The sequence below is a fragment of the Oscarella lobularis genome, chromosome 17 (assembly GCF_947507565.1).
Source record: "Oscarella lobularis chromosome 17, ooOscLobu1.1, whole genome shotgun sequence".
NCBI classification, from domain to species: domain Eukaryota; kingdom Metazoa; phylum Porifera; class Homoscleromorpha; order Homosclerophorida; family Oscarellidae; genus Oscarella; species Oscarella lobularis.
The window spans coordinates 2,095,018-2,117,753 of record NC_089191.1 but is presented as its reverse complement, the minus strand read 5'-3'; the positions used below and the strand labels follow the sequence as shown (position 1 = coordinate 2,117,753).

Genomic DNA, 22,736 nt, shown 5'->3' with positions numbered 1-22,736 from the left:
TGCTTGGGTTCATTGACTTCCACAATGCAGTTGGCTATTTCCTCAAGGGAACGTCGATATAGCCCATTCAGATTAGAGCGACAAAATAACTCAATATTTATCCCGCTAAAGAATAGCAACTTCAAGAAAGAAAATTAGTTTTCAAACGCAAGAAAATTAAGTAAAACTCAAAAACGTAAGGTCAATGAAGAAACAAAAACTCTAAACCAAACTGCTACCAGCCACTCGTGGAGATATGACTGTAAGTGAAGCAATGACACAACGCGAGCTTAATTTCAGCATTCAATTCAAGTCGAAGAAACAAATGCTATTGCCACGACGACAGGCCTCTTGATATTCCGCTGAATTAAACAGACAATACCTCTTATTCTCTTCGTAGTGCATCGTAGCAGGATGATCCTTTCCAAGAACCGCTTCGAAAGCTTCAAGAGCCTAGATGCAATCAAAAGAATATACACGATCATTTGCGAGAAAAGACTCTAACCATTTGAGTTAGACGCGCAGCGTCTACGTGTCTTTCCAATGGAAGAAGAGACGCGCAAAGAGCGAGGTAGTGCTGAGCCAAAAACATGTTATCGGACGAAACGAACGTCTTCATAGATTCGGTCACAATGTCGCCAAACTCGAGAGTTCGTTTCCACATGTCCAACGCTGCCAACGGCATACGCACGACTAGTACGTGTGTATATAATAATAATAATATGCACAATGTTACCAAAGCAGCAGGCTTGTGCTGAAGAGGCGAGTTTTCGAATGTAGCAGCTGCGACGATCGAGAGGAGACGATTCGATGAATTTTTCGAGAATAGCCAAAGCGGCAACGTTAACTGCAAAACAAGTACACCATGATGTCAAAACATTAGTTAATTAAGGAATTATTTCACAGTGAGCTTTCTTTAGAGCATCGGCAATCTTATCAATATCTTTGCACTCTTCGACGCATTGTCTCACGTCTGATCGCAGGTTGCAGAAAACAGAACGGACTTCAATCGATTTTAGAGCTTACTTATACCGGGTCTCTCAACGCGAAGGCGTGTATGAATTTTGTTCTTCTCAATCGCCTGTACCAGAAACATTCGTCGAAGAAATATAAAGCGTGATATTTACCTCGGGACTTGTGCAAGCTGGACACGTGCAGTCGAATAGGTATCGTATGCGCAGTCTTTCCTTTCGATATTCTATGGGCTCTAACATTAAATCTTCAACATAGTTCATAGTGAGCTAAAGAGATCATGAAACATATATATGTAAAGTGAAAAAAATGAAACAATGCCTCCTCTCCTTGTCGAATTGGACGAATTGCACGCGCTCGAATTGACGTTCCAACGTTGAATGGAGCCACGTTGGGAGAGCAAGAGTGATTAAAGAGCGAAAACCTTAATTAATTGTGAGAATATTAATTTTAATGACAGAGTAAGAAAGAAACTCAATTATCACTTTGGGAAGAGCGCGATTGCCGCTCCTTCAAGATATGCATCGTCCCTGAGTCCAAATCCGTTACGACGATGCTAAAACAATAGATAAAAGGTCATTGATTGCATCGGTCTAAAAGGCAATACCTGGCCTACAAGTTGGTCATACAACTTTATGTCCAAATCACAACCGAGAAATTTTCGAGTAAACAAATAGGTATTGGAACGAATGACGTCTCCCAATTCGGGACGAAGCGTTTCGTTTGGGTCTATAAGACATCAAATAAGTAATCAAAGTAATTCTAAAAGCAAAGGTATCACTTGAGAGCAAATCACGAATAGGATTGGCTTCGTTTTTAGCCTTGAGAGCCTGCAAAGAAATGCAACAGCTGGTGTTATTATTAAATTTTTTTTTCTAACGTCGAGTTTGTCAATGGCTCGTCCTAAGAAGCGAATGGTCTCGTTGTATTCAGGACCAGAGTTCGTCTGCAATCTCGTGCATTCGCTCTTGTGCATTTTCCAGGCTTTCTTCTGCAAAAGAGAAAATAATTAAAACAATCCCAGATAGAAAAATAAAAGGATTTTAATTCGCACCAGTAGTAGAAGCCCTAACTATTGACATAAGACAAAGCTACTGTACTGTTATCTAGCTAGCGTGGGGGCGGGGGAGCGAAAGAGAAGGGGGCGCGGTCACCTGGCACTGTTTTCCGCAATATCGCGCAAATTCGCAATTCGCGCAGCGATACAATTTTTGCGACCTTCGAACAAATAAAGAAACGAGGCAAACGTATCTTCGCTGCATTTTTACCTGACTAAGCATTCGTGGCACACTTTCCCGATCATTCCATCGTGCACGGCGAACGCGAAAGGCTTTTCTTCCAAGACAATGACACCTCGATCGATTGGATTCGCTGCTACGTAGCCTTTTCCTTTTGTTTCGATCACAACCTCTCTCACGAGGTCTCGAGCCGCCATCTTAGATGAGTGGTAACTTCCCGTAGTGTCCGGGTTTTTCCGCTATGGCGGGCTCTATTAACGTACAGGCATTTTTTAGGGGCGGCGCCCGTATACTTGATTCAGCTCCCGAGTATACAAAACGATTTTGAAAGTTGACCGCTTCGTTTTTACGTCTTAATTAACCAAAAAGCCAGCAATATGCCTAAGACGATTTGTTGACCAATGGCGTGCAGAAATGACTCATTAGAACGTTTGCCACGTCTAGTGTAGTGTACGGATTTTGTTGTGAGTTAGCCACAAACACATTCTCAATAATTAACACGCAGTTTTATATAGTGTAAGTCTTAAAGTTAATCAATTCTCAATAGTTGTCAAATGACTTTTGTTACACAACAATTCCAAGAATCAATCTACTCTTTTTCACGACTGCTTGATGTTTCAGCGTAAAATTCAAGCCAACCAATCTTCTTTGAGCCAAGTGATTTTTCGAGGCAAAGTCTTGAGAACTAACTCATCTTCTTTAAAAATGAATTATTAGTGAATGAAGTGAGCTGGATGCACTTGCAGAGTAGAAGGACACCTCAATATTTGCTGCACCTTATTCCAGTTTAAGAAGAAAATTGTTAAAGCCTTTCTTAACAATTCAAACTAAAAAGCATTAATAGTCTAAAGTAATTATTGCTTTAATTAGGTAATATAACAGGGATACTCAGTAGGGAAGAAATACGAGGTCTAACGTAAATAAACAAATAACTAGTAAAAGGAAAAGCTCTTTCTCAAAAGTTTCACGCTCCTGGTAGGGCTTGGGATGCTAGGAAAGTGTAAAATATTTGCACGTGAGTAACGTTTCCCGGATACATCTTTATTTATTAATTTTTTTCTTCACTACTACTGTACGCCTAAAACCTATTCTAACAACAGAACGGAAAAAAGTGAACGCGAAAAACAAACAAGAGTGAGAGTCGAAGGCAGAGGTGATAGAAAGTCACACTTCCAACTGACACAGTATCGCATAGCAAAACGAAACCTAGAGAACCAAGGTCCAGTATACGTACTTACCAAAAAAAGGCGAAATGAAGCGCGTCTGTGTTTGAGTGACCCAGGTCGCACCACGTGGAGGTCCAGACGCTTCGCAACCCAGTCGACCCTCCCCAACGGCATGAATTGGATCAGAATCCCACATTTCGTGGGCCTCTGAGGTTCGTTGCCCCCCCGGGAGACGACTATCACCTCCGCCGAAGAGGCCCGCTCATCGTGTGCTCGACGTGGAGGAGAGCCGACGAACGCCGACGCTGTCCCGTGTTATACCAAGGAAACAATCCTTGATAAGACGAGCGTGTTTTCCCGACGCGAAAGCCCCTAGAGGTCACGTGGGGGTTGGTAGTCCCACCCCTCACGTGATATAAAGACAATGACGTAACGGGTGCCTTTCTATAGCAAAAGCATTACTAGAAGCAGGTTTTACGAAAAGTGACGTATTTTTTTTGTTCTCCCAACACTACAAAATCCCAGCAAAGCACGCATCTACCTCATCTCCTAATAAAGTTGTCTACTTACTTGCTTGACAGCTGTCACAACGGATGTGATCAGATAAAGCTGTAAGGAGCTTCTGCGATAAACTTTTTCAGCTGCTCAATTCTTTCTCTTTATCTTTTTGCTCTACAAGGCATTGAGACGATGGTAGATCCTCTCTAGAAAAAAATTATTATTTTTTTCTGGGCTGTAGCAAAAGTTTTACTGAAATCGACGTTGGACTGCTTCAGACTCTAATCGAAATGCGGCAAAATCTCGCCTGAGGATGAATACAAATTAAATAAATCATTTTTTATTTTTACCAGGTATTAATTAACCTGATTTGAGCTATTTCTTCGTCTTTACAATGCACAAGTCGTTGGGTAGTATCCAGTTTTTCTCTGAATTCAAAAGCAGTTTCTGCTATCAAAAACAATCATCTTTATACCAAATAATAAACAACCTGATAGCCGATTTTTCTTTAGCCAAATCAGAGCATCTTCGTCGCAGATGGTCCAACTCGCGTTGCATTACGTCAACGTCATGACTGTCACCTGGAAGCGAAAGAGGCGGAGATGGACTTGCTGCGAGAACTGATGCCTGTCTCGATAAGAAAATTTCTCGTTCAATTCTCACGTACGACTCGTTGTTACCGTCTGCAAAAAAATTGATTAAATTAGTAAGCGCAACTAAAACAAAGAAAATTTATTACCGAGATGAATGGCACTGACAAGTGGCATGTACGTCTCTTCATTCGAATCGCGTCCACCACAGATGATGACGTCTGCAGTGTGGTCTTCGTTCTGCACACAATGACATGTGTGATAACGCACCTTTCCCAATTGCGAATCAACGTCCATCTAAACAAACCATTAATCAATAAGTAACGGTATACATATCATTACAGATACCTCATAAGCTTTGGACTTTTTACAATCCAGAACGTAAACATAGTCAGAATTTATTTCGTCGTTCAACCCACCACCGATGAGAAGGCAAATAGATTCATCTTGTAATCGTTGTGTCACTAATTGACAAATTGTATGGTTGTGCCTGGGTGATGGTTTTACACTGAAATAAATGGTCGTCCACGCCTAAAAACATTGCAATAATATTTTTAGGTTTCAATTTGGCATGTTTACTTTTAGATTTAAATCTATCAACAGTGAGTGAGTTTTGTTCCTCACGTCTTTTCCATAGACTAATGCTCGATGCTGGTCGATGGTTGCCATGGCGGCGGCCAAAAGTGGCTTTGGTCTTTTTCCGCTTAATTTCAAATCCAACCAAACTCCTAATTCATATTCAAAATATTATTAAAATGATATCAAATCAATTCACCTATTTCATTTCCCTCTTCAAGTCTAAACTCATAAACATCATTACTCCAGTTGTATTTATTCTGAGTCGCTCCAGACTGGAGCCGGTCACGAGGTATCTCCTCTCTGCCGCTATCTCCCCCAAACATAATCATTCTCGATCCAATCGCACACAAACAGCAGGATGAGCGTTCGTGCGGTATCTTTCCTCCCATAGGAGTCGCAACTTCGATCCACTCCATTTTCTTCGGATCGAGACGATAAACGATTCCCAGTCGAAGATCTCTGTATGAGATTCCTCCGTACGAGTAGATCATCTTGTCGATGACCACACATCGTGCTCCTATACAAGGAGGAGGAATCGTTTGACCTTGAGTCAGTCGACGAATCCATTTTCTTTCCGCTCTTCGAATATTCATCACGAATACTTCATTGCGGGGAAGGTATTTTGAGCCATCGTAGCCGCCGAAGAGATGAAGATGATCGTCGACGAACGCGCATTCATGAGAACGCCGTTTTTCGGGTGTGTTCGTTGAAGAGTCATCGTCAGGGGAGTCCTTTTCGTCAAGAGGTGAGGCCATTTCTGTGGCAACCAGTTCGAAATAGAGAAGAGCAGACGATACTTCTGTTTCCTCGCTCTCTCGCCGCGCGAAGTACGAGTTCAGAGGTCATGCATGAGTAGGAGACGTTATCCGGGTCATCGTCATTCGGTTATCCTGGTAATGCTCTTAGAAAAAACCAACGTTTTCACTGAATTTTTTCACAACACTGGCTTTGGCCCTGCTCATTGGCGTTCAAAATCAGTTTCTCTACGGGCTGGCGCTTTTACGAAAAGGTGAGGCTTCCTAAGGGGTGTCGCGAACAGATTTTCTCAATGCGAAGCGTAACGTAAAGCTCGCGACGCCTCTTTATTATTTCATTTGACGGTACCCTAAAGGCCTACATTTTTACAGTGCAGTCGGCGAATCTCAGGAGTTCCCCATCGCTCTAGAGCGAATTTATCCGTCGCCATTTAAAAGCCCGTCTCTCGTGCGTCGCACACCGGATTCATTCCTCCGTTGCACAAAGCGAAGCAAAAAGGTCAGTCTCCATATGTCTGGAGTTTTGCGTGCATGCGATGTTCCCAACGCCCGTCGCGAGCAAAAGTTCCGTGGCCCCAGTGATGATGAACCCCAAAGGGGCCCCACCCGTTTTCTCCTTGCTGTCATACAGACATCTCATCGTCCTTCTCGATCCCTATTTTTACAAATAAATCCTCATAAAAATTTTCAATGTAGTACCACCCTTTCTTTCCCTTTTTGCGAAGACCTTCAATCACGTCAAGATTTTGAGGTTTGGCAACTTAGATATTACGGCACGACATTGAGACCTTATATCTCGTGCGGAAAGTTGGATTGGAACGTTCGATTAGTCGGCCCTTTCGGTGGGGCAAATCTTCAAAGCGAAGGCAGAGTCGAAATTTATTTTAGCGAAGCGTGGAACGTTGTATGCGACAGCTATTGGACTTATAACGATTCCATTGTGGCCTGTCGCCAACTTGGCTACAGGAAAGCGATCTTAAGCAAACTACGAGTTCTGGCAGTCACAAGCGAAGCAAAAATATATACCAATGGTAGTCGTTGCAAAGGACACGAAACGGCGTTGGAAGATTGCCATTTGTCTTTGTTTCCAAAACTTGGCGGGAATACGTGCCATGAGGTCATAATTGTTTGCGAAGAGAGAAAATGTAAAGATAACCTAATATGTACGACAATTTCTCATATACGGGTACGTCTTTTTTTAGATTGTCCTACTGGCTGGTTTCTTTACGCGGGCTATTGCTATAGTCTTTCGGCTAGATCTCGGTACTTTCACACTGATACTTGGTTTCTTGACAGATGGGACTGTGGTCGCAGCCGCGTTAGCATTACCAGTTCTCATGAACATGCGTTTTTGCTGACTCTTCTCGCCGAGTTCGACTCAAAAGACCAACTTGGTGGTCGTGACGTGTGGATTGGCTTAAAACGAGAATACGGTAACCAGTTTAGGTGGATCAATGGCGACGAACTGAGGTATGAAACGGCACTCCCGCGTATTTGCTAATACGCTAATGTCTCTGTTTATACAGCTACATCATGTGGGCTAGAGGTGAGCCGTGCCCAGACATTTCTTTTGACTGCGTTATTATGAACTCTCGCACTGGCTATTGGCAGACGGAAAACTGTTTGAGCGCAAGGGAACACATATGCAAAATAGCTCTTGGTAGGATACCTTTTTCTCCTGCTATCTTCTTCATTGTGTTTTTAGGCGATTTTGACTATAAACTTCGCCAAGAAGCGCCGCCGCCCCCTGATAATCGATGCAAAAAGATGAAGTCTCCTTCACGAAAGCCTGCTACTTTGTGAGCAAGAACGGCAATGAGATGGTATCGCAAGAAGACGCTCGGAATCAATGTCACAGTCGCGATGCTGACCTAGCTTCATTGATCGACATTAGCGAGCATTTCTTTATAGCAAAAGAATCTTCTGGCTTCAAAGGTTCTTCGTATTGGATCGGATTGATTTACAATGATACGTCGAGCAGTTTTTCATGGCTTAATGGCTTACCTACCACTTTCACCAAATGGGCAAAATATGAGCCGGCTTATGATAAGGGAAACTGCGTTACGTTTGTATTTGACGGTCTCGACTTTGGTTGGTCGGTTGCAAATTGTTCAGCCAAGGCTGGGTACGCCTGTAAAAGTAAGCTTTGAAAAAAAAAACGCTGATCAATAAACGTTATTATTTTAGGAGAACGAAATGTCTCAGATGATCGTGTATATGCTGCATCAGAAATTTCTCCCGGCTGTCAGTGTTACGACTTTTACCGTTGATCTGTTTTACCTTTTATAACGTGATTCTTTTAGATGTTTATATGTGTCCCAGTGGTTGGACGAGGCTCGGAAGGCAGTCCTGCTTTAGACGATTTGACGCCGTTTTTAAAACGTGGCATGAGTCGTTGCACGACTGCGAGAAGTCGAGCAGTAACGAAGGGTCTCTTGCCAGCATTCAATCAGTTCAAGAAATGAACCGACTTTCTGTTCTCTTTACTGAGAAAGAAACGTGGATTGGACTTAATGACATTGACAGTGAAGGCAAGTATAGTTGGACCGATGGCTCTCCCTTTGTCTATGCGACCTGGGGACCATCGGAAGCTAAAAAGATCAAATTCGAGCGAGAGAGGCAAGATTGTGTTGCTTCTACGAAAAACTTGTGGAATTCCGACCATTGTCTTGCAAAAAAGCCAAGCTTATGTCTCATGCCAGCTCGATTGGGTACGTGATGAAACCAAACAACGATTTACTTACTCCTTTTGTTTCTGTAGATTTTGATGAATGCTATAGCAACTCTAGTAATTGTGACGTAAATGCGGCGTGTACGAATACGTTGTTTTCATTCGTGTGTACTTGCAAGCAAGGATTTATAGGAAATGGAACTACGTGCGAAGGTGCGTTGAGACTTTACTTGATTCTCGGCATAAATTTCCTTATGGTTTACTTTAGATTATAGGGAATGTTTGACTTGTTACAAGAGCTTCCAAGAGTGCGTTAAAATAGATGGTGTCTACAAGTGCGTATGTAGAAGTGACTGGGTGGGCCACGGCAGTTACTGCACTGATATTAACGAGTGCGATTTGTGTTACAAGCACGTATGCAGTTGGCAAGCAAATTGCACGAATACTCCTGGGTCGTTTCGCTGTACTTGCCTGCCCGGCTGGAGTGGAAACGGATTCAGTTGCGAGGATATTGATGAATGTGACACCGGAATGCCGTGTCACCAATTTGCAAACTGCACAAATACGAACGGATCGTATATATGTACTTGTGCCTCTGGTTTCACAGGAAATGGAACCGATTGCACACGTCTTGACGAAGTTACTACTTCGTCTTCTTTGGAGAACAGCTTAATCAACTCAAATAGAGGTAAGCCTTTGCAATCCTCGCTTATTATGATTGAACGTCTTATATAGGTTCATCGATGATCATCGCATTATCAGTTATTTCTTCGATTTTTGTCTTAATATTACTGATCGTCATTTTCGTCGCTGTCTATTTCCGTTGTAGAAAGACTGGCTCATTTATGGCAGTCGTAGTCTAGACAAATGGGAAATTAATCCCGGCAACATCATGTTGCTTGAGAAGATTGGCGAGGGTTTTTTGGTGTCGTGCGCAAAGCATATCTTTATCACCATACGGAAAAGCAACTAAAGCTTGGAAGCAGAATTGGAAGCGACTCCGACGGCGATGAGAATAAAACGGTTGTGGCATGCAAAACGTTAAAAGGTAAACGCATGCATATGTTTTGCAATTAGAAATAAAATGTTTTTTAGAGAGATATCTTCATCATGATGAGATTGATTTCTTGGAGGAAATCAAGCTCATGAAACGAATCGGGCGTCATCCGCATATTGTCTGCATGCTTGCATGCATAACGGCAGCTCAGCCGCTTTCCCTGATTGTCGAATACTGTGGTCACGGTGATTTACTCAGCTTTCTACAAAGGAGAAGAGTCGAAGTATTTCTAAATACTAAGACAAGTCGTGTAAGTTTTTAAATATTTTGCGTTTTTCAGGGAACAAAAAAAGACGAATTAGAGCGTCATAGTCTCCATAAGGCACAAAACCAATTTTCTTGTGATGTAGGTTAGCTTAAGTTATATTACGTGTTTGTCGCTTGTAGACTTCAACGCCCTCACTGTCAGAGTGTGATGGCGAGAATGAGAATGAGAAGGGAAGTGAGGAAGAAGGTGAAGCTGAGGATAGTCTAAAGGGCGAAAACGATTGCCATTCAGTCGCCGTAGAAATCGAGGAAGAGTGTATCAAGGAGGTCACTTGGGAATTAACGCCTTCAGATCTTTTGTCCTTTGCTTGGCAAATTGCATCGGGAATGGTACGAACGCTCTAAGAAAGTGACTGCTATAATTTTGACTTTTAGGAATATCTTTGCGGGAATAATCTTGTTCATCGCGACCTGGCGTGCCGCAACGTGCTCATCGGCGACAACAAAATTCTTAAAGTTTCAGACTTCGGATTAACGAAGGCCGTCTATGAGGACGGGGCATATAATCAAAAGACAGCGAGACGACTTCCGTTCCGTTGGATGTCTGTCGAAGCCATTATACACCGTCTCTTCAGCGAGAAAAGCGACGTGTACGTTTCGCCAAATTCAAGTATTTGCAGAAGGTTTTGTATATATGCGTTTAATTTCAGATGGTCGTATGGAGTTGTCCTCTGGGAAATAGTCACTCTAGGTGTGGAGTATTTTCCCTGTTATTCTCGTGTATCTTGACGCCTGTTTCTTTCCAGGCTGTTTCCCTTACCCTTTCTTGGCAAGTAAGGATCTTCTCTTCCATTTGCGTAGTGGTAACCGGTTAGAGTGTCCAGAAAATTGTTCCAGGGAACTGTGAGTCCAAAGTGTATGTTTTCTAGCGATTTCCCAAGCCGTTCCTTTCTCAGATACGAAATTATGTTTGAGTGTTGGCGCAGTGAACCGGAAATGCGCCCGACGTTTGAAAAGCTCTCCACGCAGTTGGGCAAAATGCTGGAGGAAGAGACACCTACGAAGTACCTCAACCTTGATTCGATTTATATGTCTTCTTTCTGCGATCTAAAGTCAACAACGGGTAAAAGGCAGTCGGGATCGGCGTCTTCAGAAAAAACTGATGACGCTTTGGGTGCACTGGACGACGCTCCCAGCGACGGAGCTGACGTCAGACAGAGGCGCGTGTAGTGAAAAGAATGTTCCGTCTAGAGTTAAGCTTAGTGGCTGCATTATGTCTACGCTGCTAGTCTGAAAGTTATCAATTTGACGTTGTTTTGTTCTTTCGTAGAATCCATTTAATTGAAAATCGTTGTTTTGTCTTTGTGTCTGCAGTTGCTTTTGTAGTCTTTCAGAATTCGGTGTGTAAAATTTCTGTAAGAAAATGATATTAAACTATCGCGCCCGTATGTTGTAGGATAAACGGCTTTTGGCCGTTTTTGTCGACGTAACGCGCGGAGAAATTTTTGACCACGCCCTCTTAAAATGAGCCACGCCTACTAAAAATAGTGACCACGCCTTCTGAAAAGAGCCACGCCTAATAAAAATAGTGGCCACGCCCTCTAAAAAAGTGCCACGCCTACTAAAAAGAGTTACCACGCCCTCTTAAAAAAGAGCCACGCCTACTAAAAACCGTGCAAATGTAAGGACTATTTGAACGTAACGCGAGTTTATGAGAAATTTAGGACCTTATTAAACCTGCACTTCAGTAGAAATTGTCACGATCGTGAAAATTATCTTTCGTCAAACGATTTTTTGGCAGGCGTGAGAAACGAGTTGAGCGGGCGTGAGTGCGTGAGACTTGGCCACTCTGGTTTTGACGTCGCAACAGAAAAGAGGTGTCTTTTTGCAGGACAGCAATATGCCCAAGACCACTTTTTGTCGAATCAAGTGTCGAAATGACTCATCAGGACGTTTTTCCACGTCTAGTAGTGTACAGATTTTGTAGTGAGAAAGGATTAGAAACAAAAAAACTATTAACACGCAGTTCTGCAGTGTAATAAAAGTCTCACTCGAAGTTAGTCAATTCTCTAAAGTTGTCACACAAAAATGCCAACAGTCGAACTAAAATACACTTTTTGACGCCAGGATGATGTTTCAGTGTGGGAGTCAAGCCAACCAATCCTCCTTTAGCCACGTGATTTTTCGAGGCGAACGTCTTGAAAACTAACTCACCCTCTTTAACGATTCATTTTGTAGAGACAAAGTTACAACTTACTAGTATACTTAGCTCTCATTGTCATAGTGACATCCTATTGTCTTTGATATGTGCTTTTGTAGGACGAAAGAATCTATCACGCTATACTGTACGCTCCTTCCTTTCTCGAGTCCCACGTGAAAGAATCAAAGTAACTGCACTACCTCCATATGTATACTGCATGATCTAGAGAATCAACAGTGTACACGATCGTTCTGTTCTAAACACTCACCACAAACGGTTGATATGAGCCCCGAAACAATAATCACTGGCATCTCTCCATGACAACCACAGTTCGACTTTTTTTTCTTTAATTTATAGCAGCTAAACTCCAAACCCAAAGCTCCAAAATAAAAATCCTAAAGATCACCTTCAAGGATATCTTCTATATGCTCTCACCTCTCAGGCTGCGAGTTTAGTTTCACGCACTCGCTCTCAACGTTGAAGAGGCGACACGAGTTAAATGTACGTCTGTAAGAAAAAATGTTGTAAACAACTTGCGTTCAAAAATTACCTGTCCTATTTCACCTCATCACTATAGACGGATACATTTAGGGCGTTCTGTATCGTTTTCTTCCATGTGACAATGATAGATGTCAATTGTGGGGTCGCTCAGTGAAATTTAACCTTTTCGAGGAGGATTGCAACAGCGCAACTCGATACACAGTGCGTCACTTGTAAAAATCCCCTCTGGAGAAGGACTAATAAACTTCTTTATGACCACAACGAAAAAACTGGGTGAGGCCCCTTTGGGAACCAGTATCACTAGGGCAACGGAATTTTTGCTCGCAGCGGGCGTCGTGAACATCGTGCGCTCGCATACCTTTAGGACATTTGAAGACTAAGCTTTTAGCTTTTCTGTGTGTAACGGAGTAAAGAATTCGGCTTGCGACGCACGCTTCGAAAGGGCGATGGATAAATTCGTCTCTTGGGCGATGGGGAACCACTGAGACGCGCCGACTGCACTGTCAAAATGCAGGCCACTACTCTACCGACAAACAGAATAATGAAGACGTGTCGCGAGCTTTACGTTACGCTTCCCAACGCGAAAATCTGTTCGCGCGATCACTTACGGAGCCTCACCTTTTCACAAATTAGCCAGCAGCTAGAGAAACTGTTATGAAAAGCCTACCCGCATGACCGAAGCGCGTCTTCCGAAAAATTTCAGTCAAAACGTTTTCTTTTTCTTCGACCATTACCCGGATAAGGACACGATACCCGGATGCAAAGGAAAGGAATGTCGTCATCAAACTCCAGACGCAACAACAAACAAACCGCACACAGACAACGTAAACAACGCAAACAACACGAAAACCAGTCTCACGAATAGTCGAGTCAATAAGCGCATTTATACAGCACTTTCATTTTCTATTACATACCTGACATCGAACCCGTCACTCAGCGCTTCCCTGATCGGAGATGAATCGATTTCAATACTCTCGCCAACGCTTTCAGACGACGCCGTTCCTGGCTGTCCAGATCCCGTTGTTGACTTCAGGTCCCACAAAGGATTCACAAACGTGATATCAAAATTGAGGTATTTGTTCGGGCTTTCTCCTTCGACAATATCTCCCAAAAGCTGAGAAAGTTGTTCGAATAACGGGCGCTTTTCCGGTTCAGCATTCCAGCACTCAGACATCAAATCGTACCTTATTTTATTATACGTAGGATGGCTATAGATTAGAGAGCTTTGACTTACATTTCTCGGGAACAGTTCTCTGGACAGTCTAGCCGGTTACCCCTGCGCAAAAGCGACAGAATATCTTTGCTTGACATGCAAGGATAGGGAAAACAGCCTGTAGCGTAAAAGGTAAAGAAATAGTGAACAAAGTAGCATGCAGACTTACCAAAAGTGAATATCTCCCACAGAACAACTCCAAATGACCACCTTAGAATATAAAGCTCAATTACAGTCTTCGTAGAAAAAATTCATACGTACACGTCGCTTTTCTCGGTAAAAAGACGGTGTAAAATAGCTTCAATGGACATCCATCGGAACGGCAAACGCCTGGTAGTCTTCTGGCTGTATGCGCCATCCTCGTAGACAGCTCTCGTAAGTCCGAAGTCGGAAACTTTGACGAGATTGTTTTCGCACACGAGCACGTTCCGACAGGCCAAGTCGCGATGAACAAGACCTTTTCCGGCCAAGTATTCCTAAATGATTTATTTTTCAGCAACATTAACCGCGAGAGCTGGTTCACACCATTCCTGACGCAATTTGCCAAGCAAACGACAAGAGATTGCTAGCCGTCAATTCAATTACTTCGTTTTTCGCTTTTTCACTGTTTTCATCCTCGACAACATTTTCCTCCTTCTTCGTGTCCTGGCCATCATCGCAAGCCTGACAATCTGTCTCACTCTTCTTTTCATTACTCTCGTCATCCTCATGTTTGAACAGCGTTATTTCGCCATAGTCGTTTGACACCGACGGCACGCTTCCCTAACAACGAAAAATTCATAATTAGCATGAAATGGAATTGTGAAAACAACTGCCTCGCAAAGTTTAGTCTCTTCAGAGTTTCGTTTAGTTGATCCCTCGCAAATCTCCTCTAGGCTGCCATTTTCTTCAGAGGCAACTCGATTTGATGACTAACAAAATAATTAAAAAAGGGAAAAACTAATTTGATTCAGCAATATACGTTTGGTCTTCCTTTTCGGAGATAGTTCAGTAAATCGCCACAACAGCAGTACTCGACAATCAGGCATAACGGCTGGCATTTCGTTACGCATGCGAGCATGCTAACAATGTGCGGATGTTGTCCAATGCGTTTCATAAGCTTAATTTCTTCCACGAAGTCAACCGCGTCCGCCTGCACATACGTCTCTAAAGTATAATGGTTTAAGTACAACAAAAGTAAAGAAAGGACAAGCTTGTTGTTCAGGAAAAGAACTACTGTATAACGCGAGTATATAGCCGCGGAAGACCTTGGCACCTTTTAGCATTTTACAAGCCACAACTGACTTATATTCATTATCGCCGGACTGACGTCTGACTCCGCATTGCATATTTAGTCGGTTTGACGGATTGCGATAAAGAACTGCTTTGACTACCACACCAAAAAAGCCTTCGCCAATCCTTTCCAGCAGCGTCAAATCTCCAAGATTAACATCCCAATCGTCGATGGTTGTCTCCTCGAAACGATTTCTCCTACGGCGAACAAAGAAAAATACAGCGAGGAGGAGGATAAAGAAAACAAAGAAGCAAATGACAGACACGACGGTTGTCAATTGTGAAGTCGATAAGCCTGCAGAACAAGAAGAGCAAATTATATTGTTTATAAACAAGAGTCCATGAAGTCAAACGAGCGAGAACTCGTCTATGATCGAAAGAAAATGAAGTGATGTTGCCATGTATGCATTGATTAACGTGTATGTACTTTACCTTGTCTATCATTGCCTTCACAGTAACTTCCATTGCCCGTAAACCCATCTTTGCAAATGCATTCAAACGATCCGTTGTTATTGATGCAACTTGCCTGCTTGCGACAGGGAAATAAAAGACACTCATTTTCATCTAAAACCCCAATAGTTTTACTTCGATTCGCAAGCTCTCCTTCTGATATGATGTACCTTCGCACGTAGTTCCGTTTCCTATAAATCCAGTTTTGCATGTGCATTTGTAGGAGGAAAGCGTATTCTTGCAAGTTGCGTTTACGTGACAGTTATCGGTTTTGCTAAAACACTCATCAAAATCTACACACAAAGGCGACAAAGTCCAGTATACACTCTGAACATAACGCTGATCTATACCATCAGAAGCTGGTGTAAGACACACGCTTTTCTTTCTTTCAGAACAAGATCTCGAATGCCAAAAGCTTTTTGTTGCAGCTACACAATCGTGCGCTTCCCGCAGTTGAAAACTCTTCTCACGTTCAGATGAGCTCCAGTTGACGTAGACTACGGGAGAGCCATCGGTCCAATTGTAGATGCCTTCATTGTCAATGTCGTTAAGTCCAATCCACGTCTCCTTTCCATCAAGCAAGGCCAAAAGACTATCCATTTCTTTGAGAGAGTTAATACTGGCAAGAGAGCCCTTTCCATCGCTCAAGTTCTCGCACTCGGCCAACGACTCGTGCCACGTCATCAAAGTGTCAAGTCGTTTAGTGCACGACTGCATGCCAAGCTTCGTCCAACCACTAGAACACATGTGGACATCTAAAAATTAATATAAGTTGGGAAAACAAGAGCTTTTGAAACACTAACTGCCCACAGAAATCTGAGAAGGCACCGTTACAGGTACACATTTAGCTTCTAAACTTCCTAATAATTCTATGTTAGATACTGGGCGTCTCGCTGTATTCGGCTTACTTTTACAGACATATCCAGCCTTGGTCGAACATTTTGCAGTAGCCCAACCAAAGTTAACTCCGTCAAATCCGAACGTAACGCACATGCCATTCTCATGCGCCGGCTCATATTTCGCCCACATTGTGAAAGTGGCTGGTAAGCCATGAAGCCACGTAAAGGCTCTTGAAGTATCATTGTAAATCAAGCCAATCCAATACGCTGATCCACTAAAGGGAGAAGATTCTCTTGCAACAAGGAAATGTTCACTTATGCTGCTAAATGAGGCTAAATGAGAATCGCGCTCTTGACATTTATTGTAATGTGCGAAATCATGCGAAACGGCCTCATCTTCTTCTTTAGACAAATAATAGCAGGCTTCCTTGAAGTAGATTTCGTCTTTTAAGCAACGATTATTAGAATCAGGTTCGTCTGTTTCACGCAAATCATTGTCAAAATCGACTAGAAAACAAATCTGTCAAGAGGAAACTAGTGCTGAGAATGTCTCATACCAAGAGCTACTTTGCATAACATTTGTTTTTGGCTTAGGCAATCAGCCGTCAACCAAGAGCCAGTGCGAGAGTTCATAGCAACGCACGTACGAGAAGGATCAGCGCTTGGTTCTCCTCTTGCCCACATGACGTAGCTGCACGCAACAGCGTATTCAATTATTTTTCTTTCGTGAAAGCTGTTTCATCGCGCTGCACCTTAAGGAGTCTTGATTGACCCACTTGAACTGATTCTCTCCTTTTCGCTGTAAACCAAGCCACACGTCATTATCAACGCGTCTGCCTTCTGACTCAAAGTCGGCAAGGAGAGTCAGAACAAAAGCATGTTCGTGAGAACTGCTAATGCTGACTCGGTTAAGAAAGCATAATTCTTCATAATAATCCCAATAATGGTCGTCAAACGCAAAAGGTTGGTATGAAAGAGTATAGCAATAGCCAGCGTAGAGAAACCAGCCACGAGGACAATCTAAAAAGTCGTTTAAATTAGAAACGGTGCATAGATTTGCACTTGCTCTACATTTTCTCTCTTCACAGAGAACGACGGCTTCCTGGCAGGATTCATAGGGCTGTTCTATTTGTAGATCGCAATCGTACAACGCTGCTTCGTTTCCCTTGCAACGTCTACCATTCGTGTATATCAGTACGTCGTTTCTAGTTGCTGGAAATGTTCGCTTTGATGAGATAGGTTGTCCGTAGCCTAACTGGCGGCAGACAATAACGGAATCATTCAAGTTCCACTTGCTGTCGCATATGACGCGCCACGTTTCGTTGATATGAACTTCGACTCTTCCCTCGCTCTGCTTTGCTTCACCGAAACCATTGAATAATCGTGTGTTCCAGTCTGAGTTTCGGCACGTCACCTCAATGCCAAAATACAATTTCATGTCCGTTTCCAAAGAGAGAGATCTGATGTCCTGAAATGATCTGCATGGAGCAAAACAATGAACTTGCAAACAGCTCGAACGCCCAGCCAAGGATTGATTAGCACCTGTCCCTTCGCTAAATCCCAAATGCCTACAATAGGCGTTAGATACAAGATTAGGGGTTCGTTCATCAAAATAAATGAAGCAAGCCGCTTTCCACTCTTCTCCTAGAAGAATTTCAAGTAAACCTCGGGTGGAAACTGAACTGTTCACAAGACGAAAGTCAAAAGGGTAGACGCTAGTTGTCCGACAAGAAACAAATACGTGCTCATTGCATGTCGCATTGCGTCGATCACAACTGCGAACAAACTCGTCGTTTGACGTACATTTAATGTCAAGAGAAGCATAGTCGCTTTTTTCAACCCGGGAACTAGCTTCCAACAGACCACTGTAACCCAATTGATGACACGCAGCAGTTGCCATTTGAATGGCACTGTTAATGACTTCACTTACGCAGACGCGTCTCCAAAACCCATCCTGAAATAATTCGAGATGTCCACGTGAGGGTAAAACACTGCCGACAAGTCGAACGTCACCGTCAATTAGACGAGTATCTATTAAGAAAAAAATGAGCAGTTATAAGCAAAGCGAGAAAGAGCGCGTATCACTTTTGGGCTTCTTGCAAATAAAAGCGTGTTGAGACGAACAGGATTCAGGGCGCCAATGAATTGTTAAATCAGTATTATACACGAGCTTCCCACATGACTTTTCTTCGTTGAAACTGCTTAACTGATTCCATTGAGCATACGTTAAGAACGAACCGTCTGACCATCGATAGCTGTAAACACCTGTTGCCGCAGTAGGTCTTCGTTCCAGACCGAAAAAATATTCTCCCCCTGAGAAAGGGAAAGCACTTTCTTCTTCTTTATCATGGAAAGAGGCAAGTGCTCCCCCTACGTGAGAGCAATTTTCCACAGCTTTAGACCAATTGGAAGGAAAAAAATTTCTAGGCAGATGAAAAGAAAAAGCATGACAGTATGACGAAGTACATTGCCAAGGGAATCCGCCGCAATCTGAAGAAAAAAAAAACATTGCAAAGTACATTTTTTGGAGTTCAAAAGTAATAGGGGAAATAGACATGCCGTCTGATGAAAGAGTAAAAAATCGCCAGTTGATCGCGTACCGTACCTTCATAACATGTATCCTGAGCCGAAACGAGTTTCGGTGTGATGTTGGCAAGTACAAAAGCGACGACGGCAAGATAGTGGTGATATTTAGTAGGTACGACGAACCGGCGAATTTTGTTTATTGTTGAAGAAGAACAGGCGATTTCTCTCTCTGAAAAGCAATGCCTTATGCGACGAACATACGCAGCGACAAGAATAAGAAGAAAGACAAGAAAGACAAAAAAGACGCAGATCCCAGGAGTCAAAGTTGGTGGTCTAGCCGTAACTGGTGAGAGAAGTCATTAAAATGGAAAATTAATTTAAAAATCGTTTTTGAAAAAATCACTTAGCGCTGAAGTAGTGAACATGTAAATCTTCCGAGGAGCACCAGTTCCGATGACGTCACTATCCTAAAAGAAGACGCTTTAAAAAACAGAAATCGTTACACTGTTGTACCAATCTGTGAGGTAAAAGTCTCTGCACTCGATTGATCGCTGCACGCTTGAGAATAGCCATAACACACACAGTTGCTTGGTTTCCTAAAAAGTACAGTATATCCAGTTCGACTTGATTTTTCGCGACACTTTCACCTTGTAAGGCAGTGCTTGAAAGGAATTTAGTGTCACATACGTCAACAGTCGCGGAGGCGCCTGCAGTAGCTTTCTAGACATGATATAGTGCCGAAATGTGCAATTTATAGTAATATTTCTGCAATTTAGAGCGTTTCAGTTGACTTTTACCAGTACCTCGGTAGCCTGTGCGAAACGTCGCTTGCATGGAGCTGGCCAATTAATAGTGACTTCAAAGTCTTCAAGTTGGACGTCAAAACCGTCTCCTTTTGCATCATTGAACACTCGATCGCGAATTATGCTTGCAAGCTCGGTCTTTTGCTCGTCGGTGAGCTCGCTGCATGGAACGTCAATTTCAGGATCGGTTGTTCTGAGGTCAGACAAACCCAGCACAATTGGTTCGTCTTTCTCGCATCTGTACACATTCGGTGGGGGGTCCCAGGTACCGTTGACTGTACACTCTTACCGGGTTATTTGCACTTCTGCAGCTACTCCGAAACCGCTTTGGCAAGCGAGAGGGCATTGACAAAAGGCGATCGTAGTAAAACGCGCACAGACCGTCGTGCCATGATCTGGCGCAGGAACGTCGCTATTACAGGTCGACGTTTGGCACCGACGCCCGCTGAAGTTCTCCTCACACTCGCACACACCGGGAGAAGAGCACCTACCGCGGTCGCAATTGGGCACGCAGACGGGATCCGCGCACGTATCGCCCTTGTATCCAACGTCGCAGAGGCACGTATTCGGTTTGACGCAGCGGCCGTTTACGCACGGATTAGCGCGCGTCGGTGTAGCAGACGTTGCGCACGCTAGGCCCGACCATCTGCTAACGCATCGGCACTGGTTAGGCCCGATGCAGGATCCTCCGTGGCTGCATCCGCGATAGCACATCGGCCCGCCGCCTTCGCCGCCGCCGCCCTTTTCACCCTTATTGCACAGGAACACTGGACAAAGCGCTTCATTAAGTTATTACTAGTCTCGGGGCCAGACCTCTTCGCTCGGGCAGGAAGAGGGTCTGGTCACCTGCGCACACTCAGTCTGTACCGCCGCACTGTACAGTGCGGCCCAATCAGCGCGCTTGAATTCATTGAGTTATTCTATATTAAATTAGTCTGAGGCCAGACCAAAGACAAACAAAGACGTCCCGATTCAATGAATTCAAGCGCGCTGATTGGGCCGCACTGTACAGTGCGGCGGTACAGACTGAGTGTGCGCAGGTGACCAGACCCTCTTCCTTCGCAAGCGAAGAGGTTTGGCCCCCAGACTAAGTTATTACTACAAAAGTGATCGTTCTTACGGCAGGCGACAATCTTGGCTCCTATCAGGGCGGCACCGATTCCGAAAAGTCCAAAGAAGCGTTTCTCTCTCTGAAGGGCTTGAGTCAAATTGCCGATCGGCGCGTCGCCGTAGAGATTTTCTTCGACCGAGCACAGGGCGGTCACGAACAATATGGAAACAACGATGGAGACCCTCATTTCGCCGAAGAAACTGAGATAAGTGACCGACGAGACCCGTTTAAGTACAATAGGGGCGCGTCTAAGTCAGAGCGATCTGACTCTCTTTTGCAGAAATATTATTACGAGAACCGGTTGTCTTCCTGGAAGAGATTGCATGTGGGTCCCTTCTGTTAATTAAACCAATACTGGCGACCTCACGCAAGGATCTTCTGGAAACGATTGCAGGTGCGCTAGCCAGCCCTGAAATGAAATCTGTTTATTTGTAACCAATATTGGAAACCTTACTCAAGCTTCCTCTGGTTGTGATTGCAGGTGCGCTAGCCCGCCCTGGAATTCTGTTTATGATGAAGCCTTTTTGGTAGTACTCCTAGCCAAAAGGCTTCGTGCCGGAAATCTGAAATGAGAAGACAGAGAGGACTTCAACCAGAGGTTCCTCCAGCGAATAGCTTCTCAATGAAGCACGATAAAACCGATATTTGGAGAAGGCCGTCCTCAAAACATAACGCTATTAGGATGTTTAAAGAAGAAACCAACGCCAGGCTATTTCTGGAAAAGTAAGCAAAAGTTGCGGTGAGTCGAGAGAACGCTCTCTTTTACAGACAGGTAACTATACTGACATAAGACAAAGCGACTGTACTTTTATCTGGCTACTATGGGGGCGGGGAGTGAAGAAGAGCGCGGTCACCTGGCACTGTTTCCGCGCAAATTCCCAACTCGAGCAGCAATACAATTTTTGCGATCCTAAAACAAATAAGGAAACGAGGCGAACGTCTCTTCGCTGCATTTTACCTGACTAAGCATTCGTGGCACACTTTCTCGACAATTCCATCGCGCACGGCGAACGCGAAAGGCTTTTCTTCCACGAAAATGACCCCTCGATCTATTGGACTTGCTGCTACGAAGCCTTTTCCGATCACAACCTCTCTCACGAGTTCTCGAGACGCCATTTTAGTTGAGGAGTAACTTCCCGTAGTGTCCGGGCCTTTCCACTAAGCAATAAATGACATAGTCAGGTGACCTGACCCTTCACGTGACACACGGAAGAAGGGCCGAACGCGGCGATAGAAAAGAAATCGACTTCTCAGCTGCTACTTTTGCGGCAAGATTAGGATTCGGAATCGGTACATGTGATGCGTCGGACGATGCATGGCCCTGATGCATGGCAACGACACGTCGATACACGTAGCGCACGCTTTGGATGACGTTAAATCATAAATATTAACTCGATTCCATCTCGCGATATAACGCGATTCAGTATCCGTATCCAGCCCTCGATCTATCCCTCTTTCTCGATTCTACCTAAGGTGAGGAGCACTATGATCAAAACAGTAGATTGAAGAGGCTTTTTAGATAAACGCTTGGTGCGTAGGTGTCGTAGTTCAGATTGTGGAGTGCTTTCTTCTCGTGGCAAGTTTTTTTTCTGATCACCCAAGGAAGAACTTCATGATATTCGAAATCTTACTGTTGGCCTGGATCTTGGCAATGATCTGCGCGTGGGACGAGAAAAGTTTTGCCATTATAGAAGACGATGAAGATGAAAAGAACCAAATCGTTAACATCCGGGGGCGAGATGCACTTGATCACTATTTTCTGAGCCTTCCCAGGGGCTACTATTTGGTGGACAAAGAGGAAAACGCTGTGTTTGGTTACAGAAATTTTACGTCCGGTCAGACGTATTTTCGCCGACGTCGAAATGCAGCAAGAAGAGAGATCGTTTCTCCCGGATCCACCGGACCAATATGCCAATAAACATTAATACATAGATAAGAAAAAAATACGCAACACACCACATAAGAAGAGAAACACAAAATAAGCAGTCAAGCTACATCAGCAAAATTTTGTGCACGGGCAAAAGTATAGCGAACACACGCTCCACGTGGACATACAATGTACTTTGTGTCGTTATCCGGGTAATGGTCGAAGAAACAAAGCTTTTTGAC

The 22,736-nt window shown here is 43.7% G+C and overlaps 5 protein-coding genes and 2 long non-coding RNA genes across 26 annotated transcripts; 3 read left to right on the top strand and 4 right to left on the bottom strand.

Annotated features, from left to right (window-relative positions):
* Window positions 1-108: 108 nt before the first annotated feature.
* LOC136197604 (N-lysine methyltransferase SMYD2-B-like) lies at window positions 109-2,386 on the bottom strand. Its single transcript, XM_065987398.1, has 13 exons — window positions 2,220-2,386; window positions 2,106-2,169; window positions 1,832-1,942; window positions 1,733-1,781; window positions 1,559-1,680; window positions 1,437-1,507; window positions 1,273-1,375; window positions 1,107-1,220; window positions 1,006-1,060; window positions 884-952; window positions 716-826; window positions 485-651; window positions 109-432 (listed from the first exon to the last, which is right to left on the bottom strand). Exons 1-13 carry the CDS (start codon window positions 2,384-2,386, stop codon window positions 283-285), a joined length of 1,353 nt encoding a protein of 450 aa, XP_065843470.1. The 3' UTR covers window positions 109-282.
* Window positions 2,387-3,209: 823 nt separating this feature from the next.
* LOC136197099 (kelch domain-containing protein 2-like) lies at window positions 3,210-5,884 on the bottom strand. 2 transcript variants are annotated; one of them, XR_010672404.1, is made up of 9 exons: window positions 5,219-5,884; window positions 5,023-5,171; window positions 4,792-4,974; window positions 4,593-4,740; window positions 4,344-4,536; window positions 4,219-4,281; window positions 4,107-4,160; window positions 3,599-4,059; window positions 3,210-3,515 (listed from the first exon to the last, which is right to left on the bottom strand). XR_010672404.1 is itself a non-coding variant. In XM_065986811.1 (8 exons), the coding sequence occupies exons 1-8, from the start codon at window positions 5,775-5,777 to the stop codon at window positions 3,993-3,995; spliced, it is 1,416 nt and encodes a 471-aa protein (XP_065842883.1). In that variant the 5' UTR covers window positions 5,778-5,884; the 3' UTR covers window positions 3,210-3,992. The 2 variants fall into 2 exon arrangements, 1 of the variants encoding a protein (XP_065842883.1); XM_065986811.1 differs by having other exon boundaries at window positions 3,210-4,059.
* Window positions 5,885-5,894: 10 nt separating this feature from the next.
* Window positions 5,895-9,322, top strand: LOC136197098 (uncharacterized). Of its 7 annotated transcripts, none has more exons than XM_065986809.1 (12): window positions 5,895-6,031; window positions 6,150-6,276; window positions 6,474-6,922; window positions 6,980-7,040; window positions 7,092-7,247; window positions 7,304-7,437; window positions 7,483-7,916; window positions 7,965-8,021; window positions 8,081-8,488; window positions 8,539-8,661; window positions 8,717-9,136; window positions 9,184-9,322. In XM_065986809.1, the coding sequence occupies exons 7-12, from the start codon at window positions 7,535-7,537 to the stop codon at window positions 9,309-9,311; spliced, it is 1,518 nt and encodes a 505-aa protein (XP_065842881.1). In that variant the 5' UTR covers window positions 5,895-6,031; window positions 6,150-6,276; window positions 6,474-6,922; window positions 6,980-7,040; window positions 7,092-7,247; window positions 7,304-7,437; window positions 7,483-7,534; the 3' UTR covers window positions 9,312-9,322. The 7 variants fall into 7 exon arrangements, with proteins under 7 accessions (XP_065842881.1, XP_065842880.1, XP_065842879.1 ...); XM_065986808.1 differs by having other exon boundaries at window positions 6,980-7,247; window positions 7,304-7,323; window positions 7,389-7,437; XM_065986807.1 differs by having other exon boundaries at window positions 6,543-6,922; window positions 6,980-7,247.
* Window positions 9,323-9,367: 45 nt separating this feature from the next.
* LOC136197100 (tyrosine-protein kinase receptor torso-like) lies at window positions 9,368-11,146 on the top strand. Of its 5 annotated transcripts, none has more exons than XM_065986816.1 (9): window positions 9,368-9,496; window positions 9,544-9,728; window positions 9,786-9,827; window positions 9,893-9,959; window positions 10,014-10,102; window positions 10,148-10,362; window positions 10,423-10,463; window positions 10,519-10,615; window positions 10,669-11,146. In XM_065986816.1, the coding sequence occupies exons 2-9, from the start codon at window positions 9,594-9,596 to the stop codon at window positions 10,940-10,942; spliced, it is 960 nt and encodes a 319-aa protein (XP_065842888.1). In that variant the 5' UTR covers window positions 9,368-9,496; window positions 9,544-9,593; the 3' UTR covers window positions 10,943-11,146. The 5 variants fall into 5 exon arrangements, with proteins under 5 accessions (XP_065842888.1, XP_065842887.1, XP_065842885.1 ...); XM_065986815.1 differs by having other exon boundaries at window positions 10,005-10,102; XM_065986813.1 differs by having other exon boundaries at window positions 9,893-10,102.
* Window positions 11,147-11,640: 494 nt separating this feature from the next.
* On the bottom strand, window positions 11,641-13,135 carry LOC136197108 (uncharacterized). Of its 4 annotated transcripts, XR_010672420.1 has the most exons (7): window positions 13,032-13,135; window positions 12,772-12,936; window positions 12,477-12,713; window positions 12,348-12,419; window positions 12,181-12,291; window positions 11,970-12,134; window positions 11,642-11,917 (listed from the first exon to the last, which is right to left on the bottom strand). It is a non-coding gene; the product is annotated as an uncharacterized lncRNA (long non-coding RNA). The 4 variants fall into 4 exon arrangements; XR_010672421.1 differs by having other exon boundaries at window positions 11,641-11,917; window positions 12,181-12,419; window positions 12,477-12,638; XR_010672418.1 differs by having other exon boundaries at window positions 12,181-12,419.
* A 58-nt stretch (window positions 13,136-13,193) lies between these two features.
* On the bottom strand, window positions 13,194-21,785 carry LOC136197088 (uncharacterized). 6 transcript variants are annotated; one of them, XM_065986774.1, is made up of 29 exons: window positions 21,726-21,785; window positions 21,586-21,676; window positions 21,482-21,537; window positions 21,082-21,342; window positions 20,990-21,036; window positions 20,637-20,936; window positions 19,806-20,283; window positions 19,517-19,754; window positions 19,361-19,433; window positions 19,227-19,309; window positions 19,117-19,180; window positions 18,793-19,056; window positions 18,273-18,677; window positions 17,259-18,218; window positions 16,940-17,207; window positions 16,745-16,878; window positions 16,257-16,694; window positions 16,152-16,208; window positions 15,699-16,103; window positions 15,519-15,641; window positions 15,331-15,462; window positions 14,882-15,193; window positions 14,588-14,772; window positions 14,442-14,537; window positions 14,152-14,388; window positions 13,888-14,102; window positions 13,796-13,836; window positions 13,648-13,744; window positions 13,194-13,597 (listed from the first exon to the last, which is right to left on the bottom strand). In XM_065986774.1, exons 6-29 carry the CDS (start codon window positions 20,812-20,814, stop codon window positions 13,297-13,299), a joined length of 5,784 nt encoding a protein of 1,927 aa, XP_065842846.1. In that variant the 5' UTR covers window positions 20,815-20,936; window positions 20,990-21,036; window positions 21,082-21,342; window positions 21,482-21,537; window positions 21,586-21,676; window positions 21,726-21,785; the 3' UTR covers window positions 13,194-13,296. The 6 variants fall into 6 exon arrangements, with proteins under 6 accessions (XP_065842846.1, XP_065842852.1, XP_065842848.1 ...); XM_065986780.1 differs by having other exon boundaries at window positions 15,331-15,424; window positions 15,484-15,641; window positions 21,586-21,785; XM_065986776.1 differs by having other exon boundaries at window positions 20,995-21,036; window positions 21,586-21,785.
* LOC136197115 (uncharacterized) lies at window positions 20,537-21,627 on the top strand. The gene is made up of 3 exons (XR_010672438.1): window positions 20,537-20,589; window positions 20,642-21,108; window positions 21,159-21,627. It is a non-coding gene; the product is annotated as an uncharacterized lncRNA (long non-coding RNA).
* Window positions 21,786-22,736: the final 951 nt, after the last annotated feature.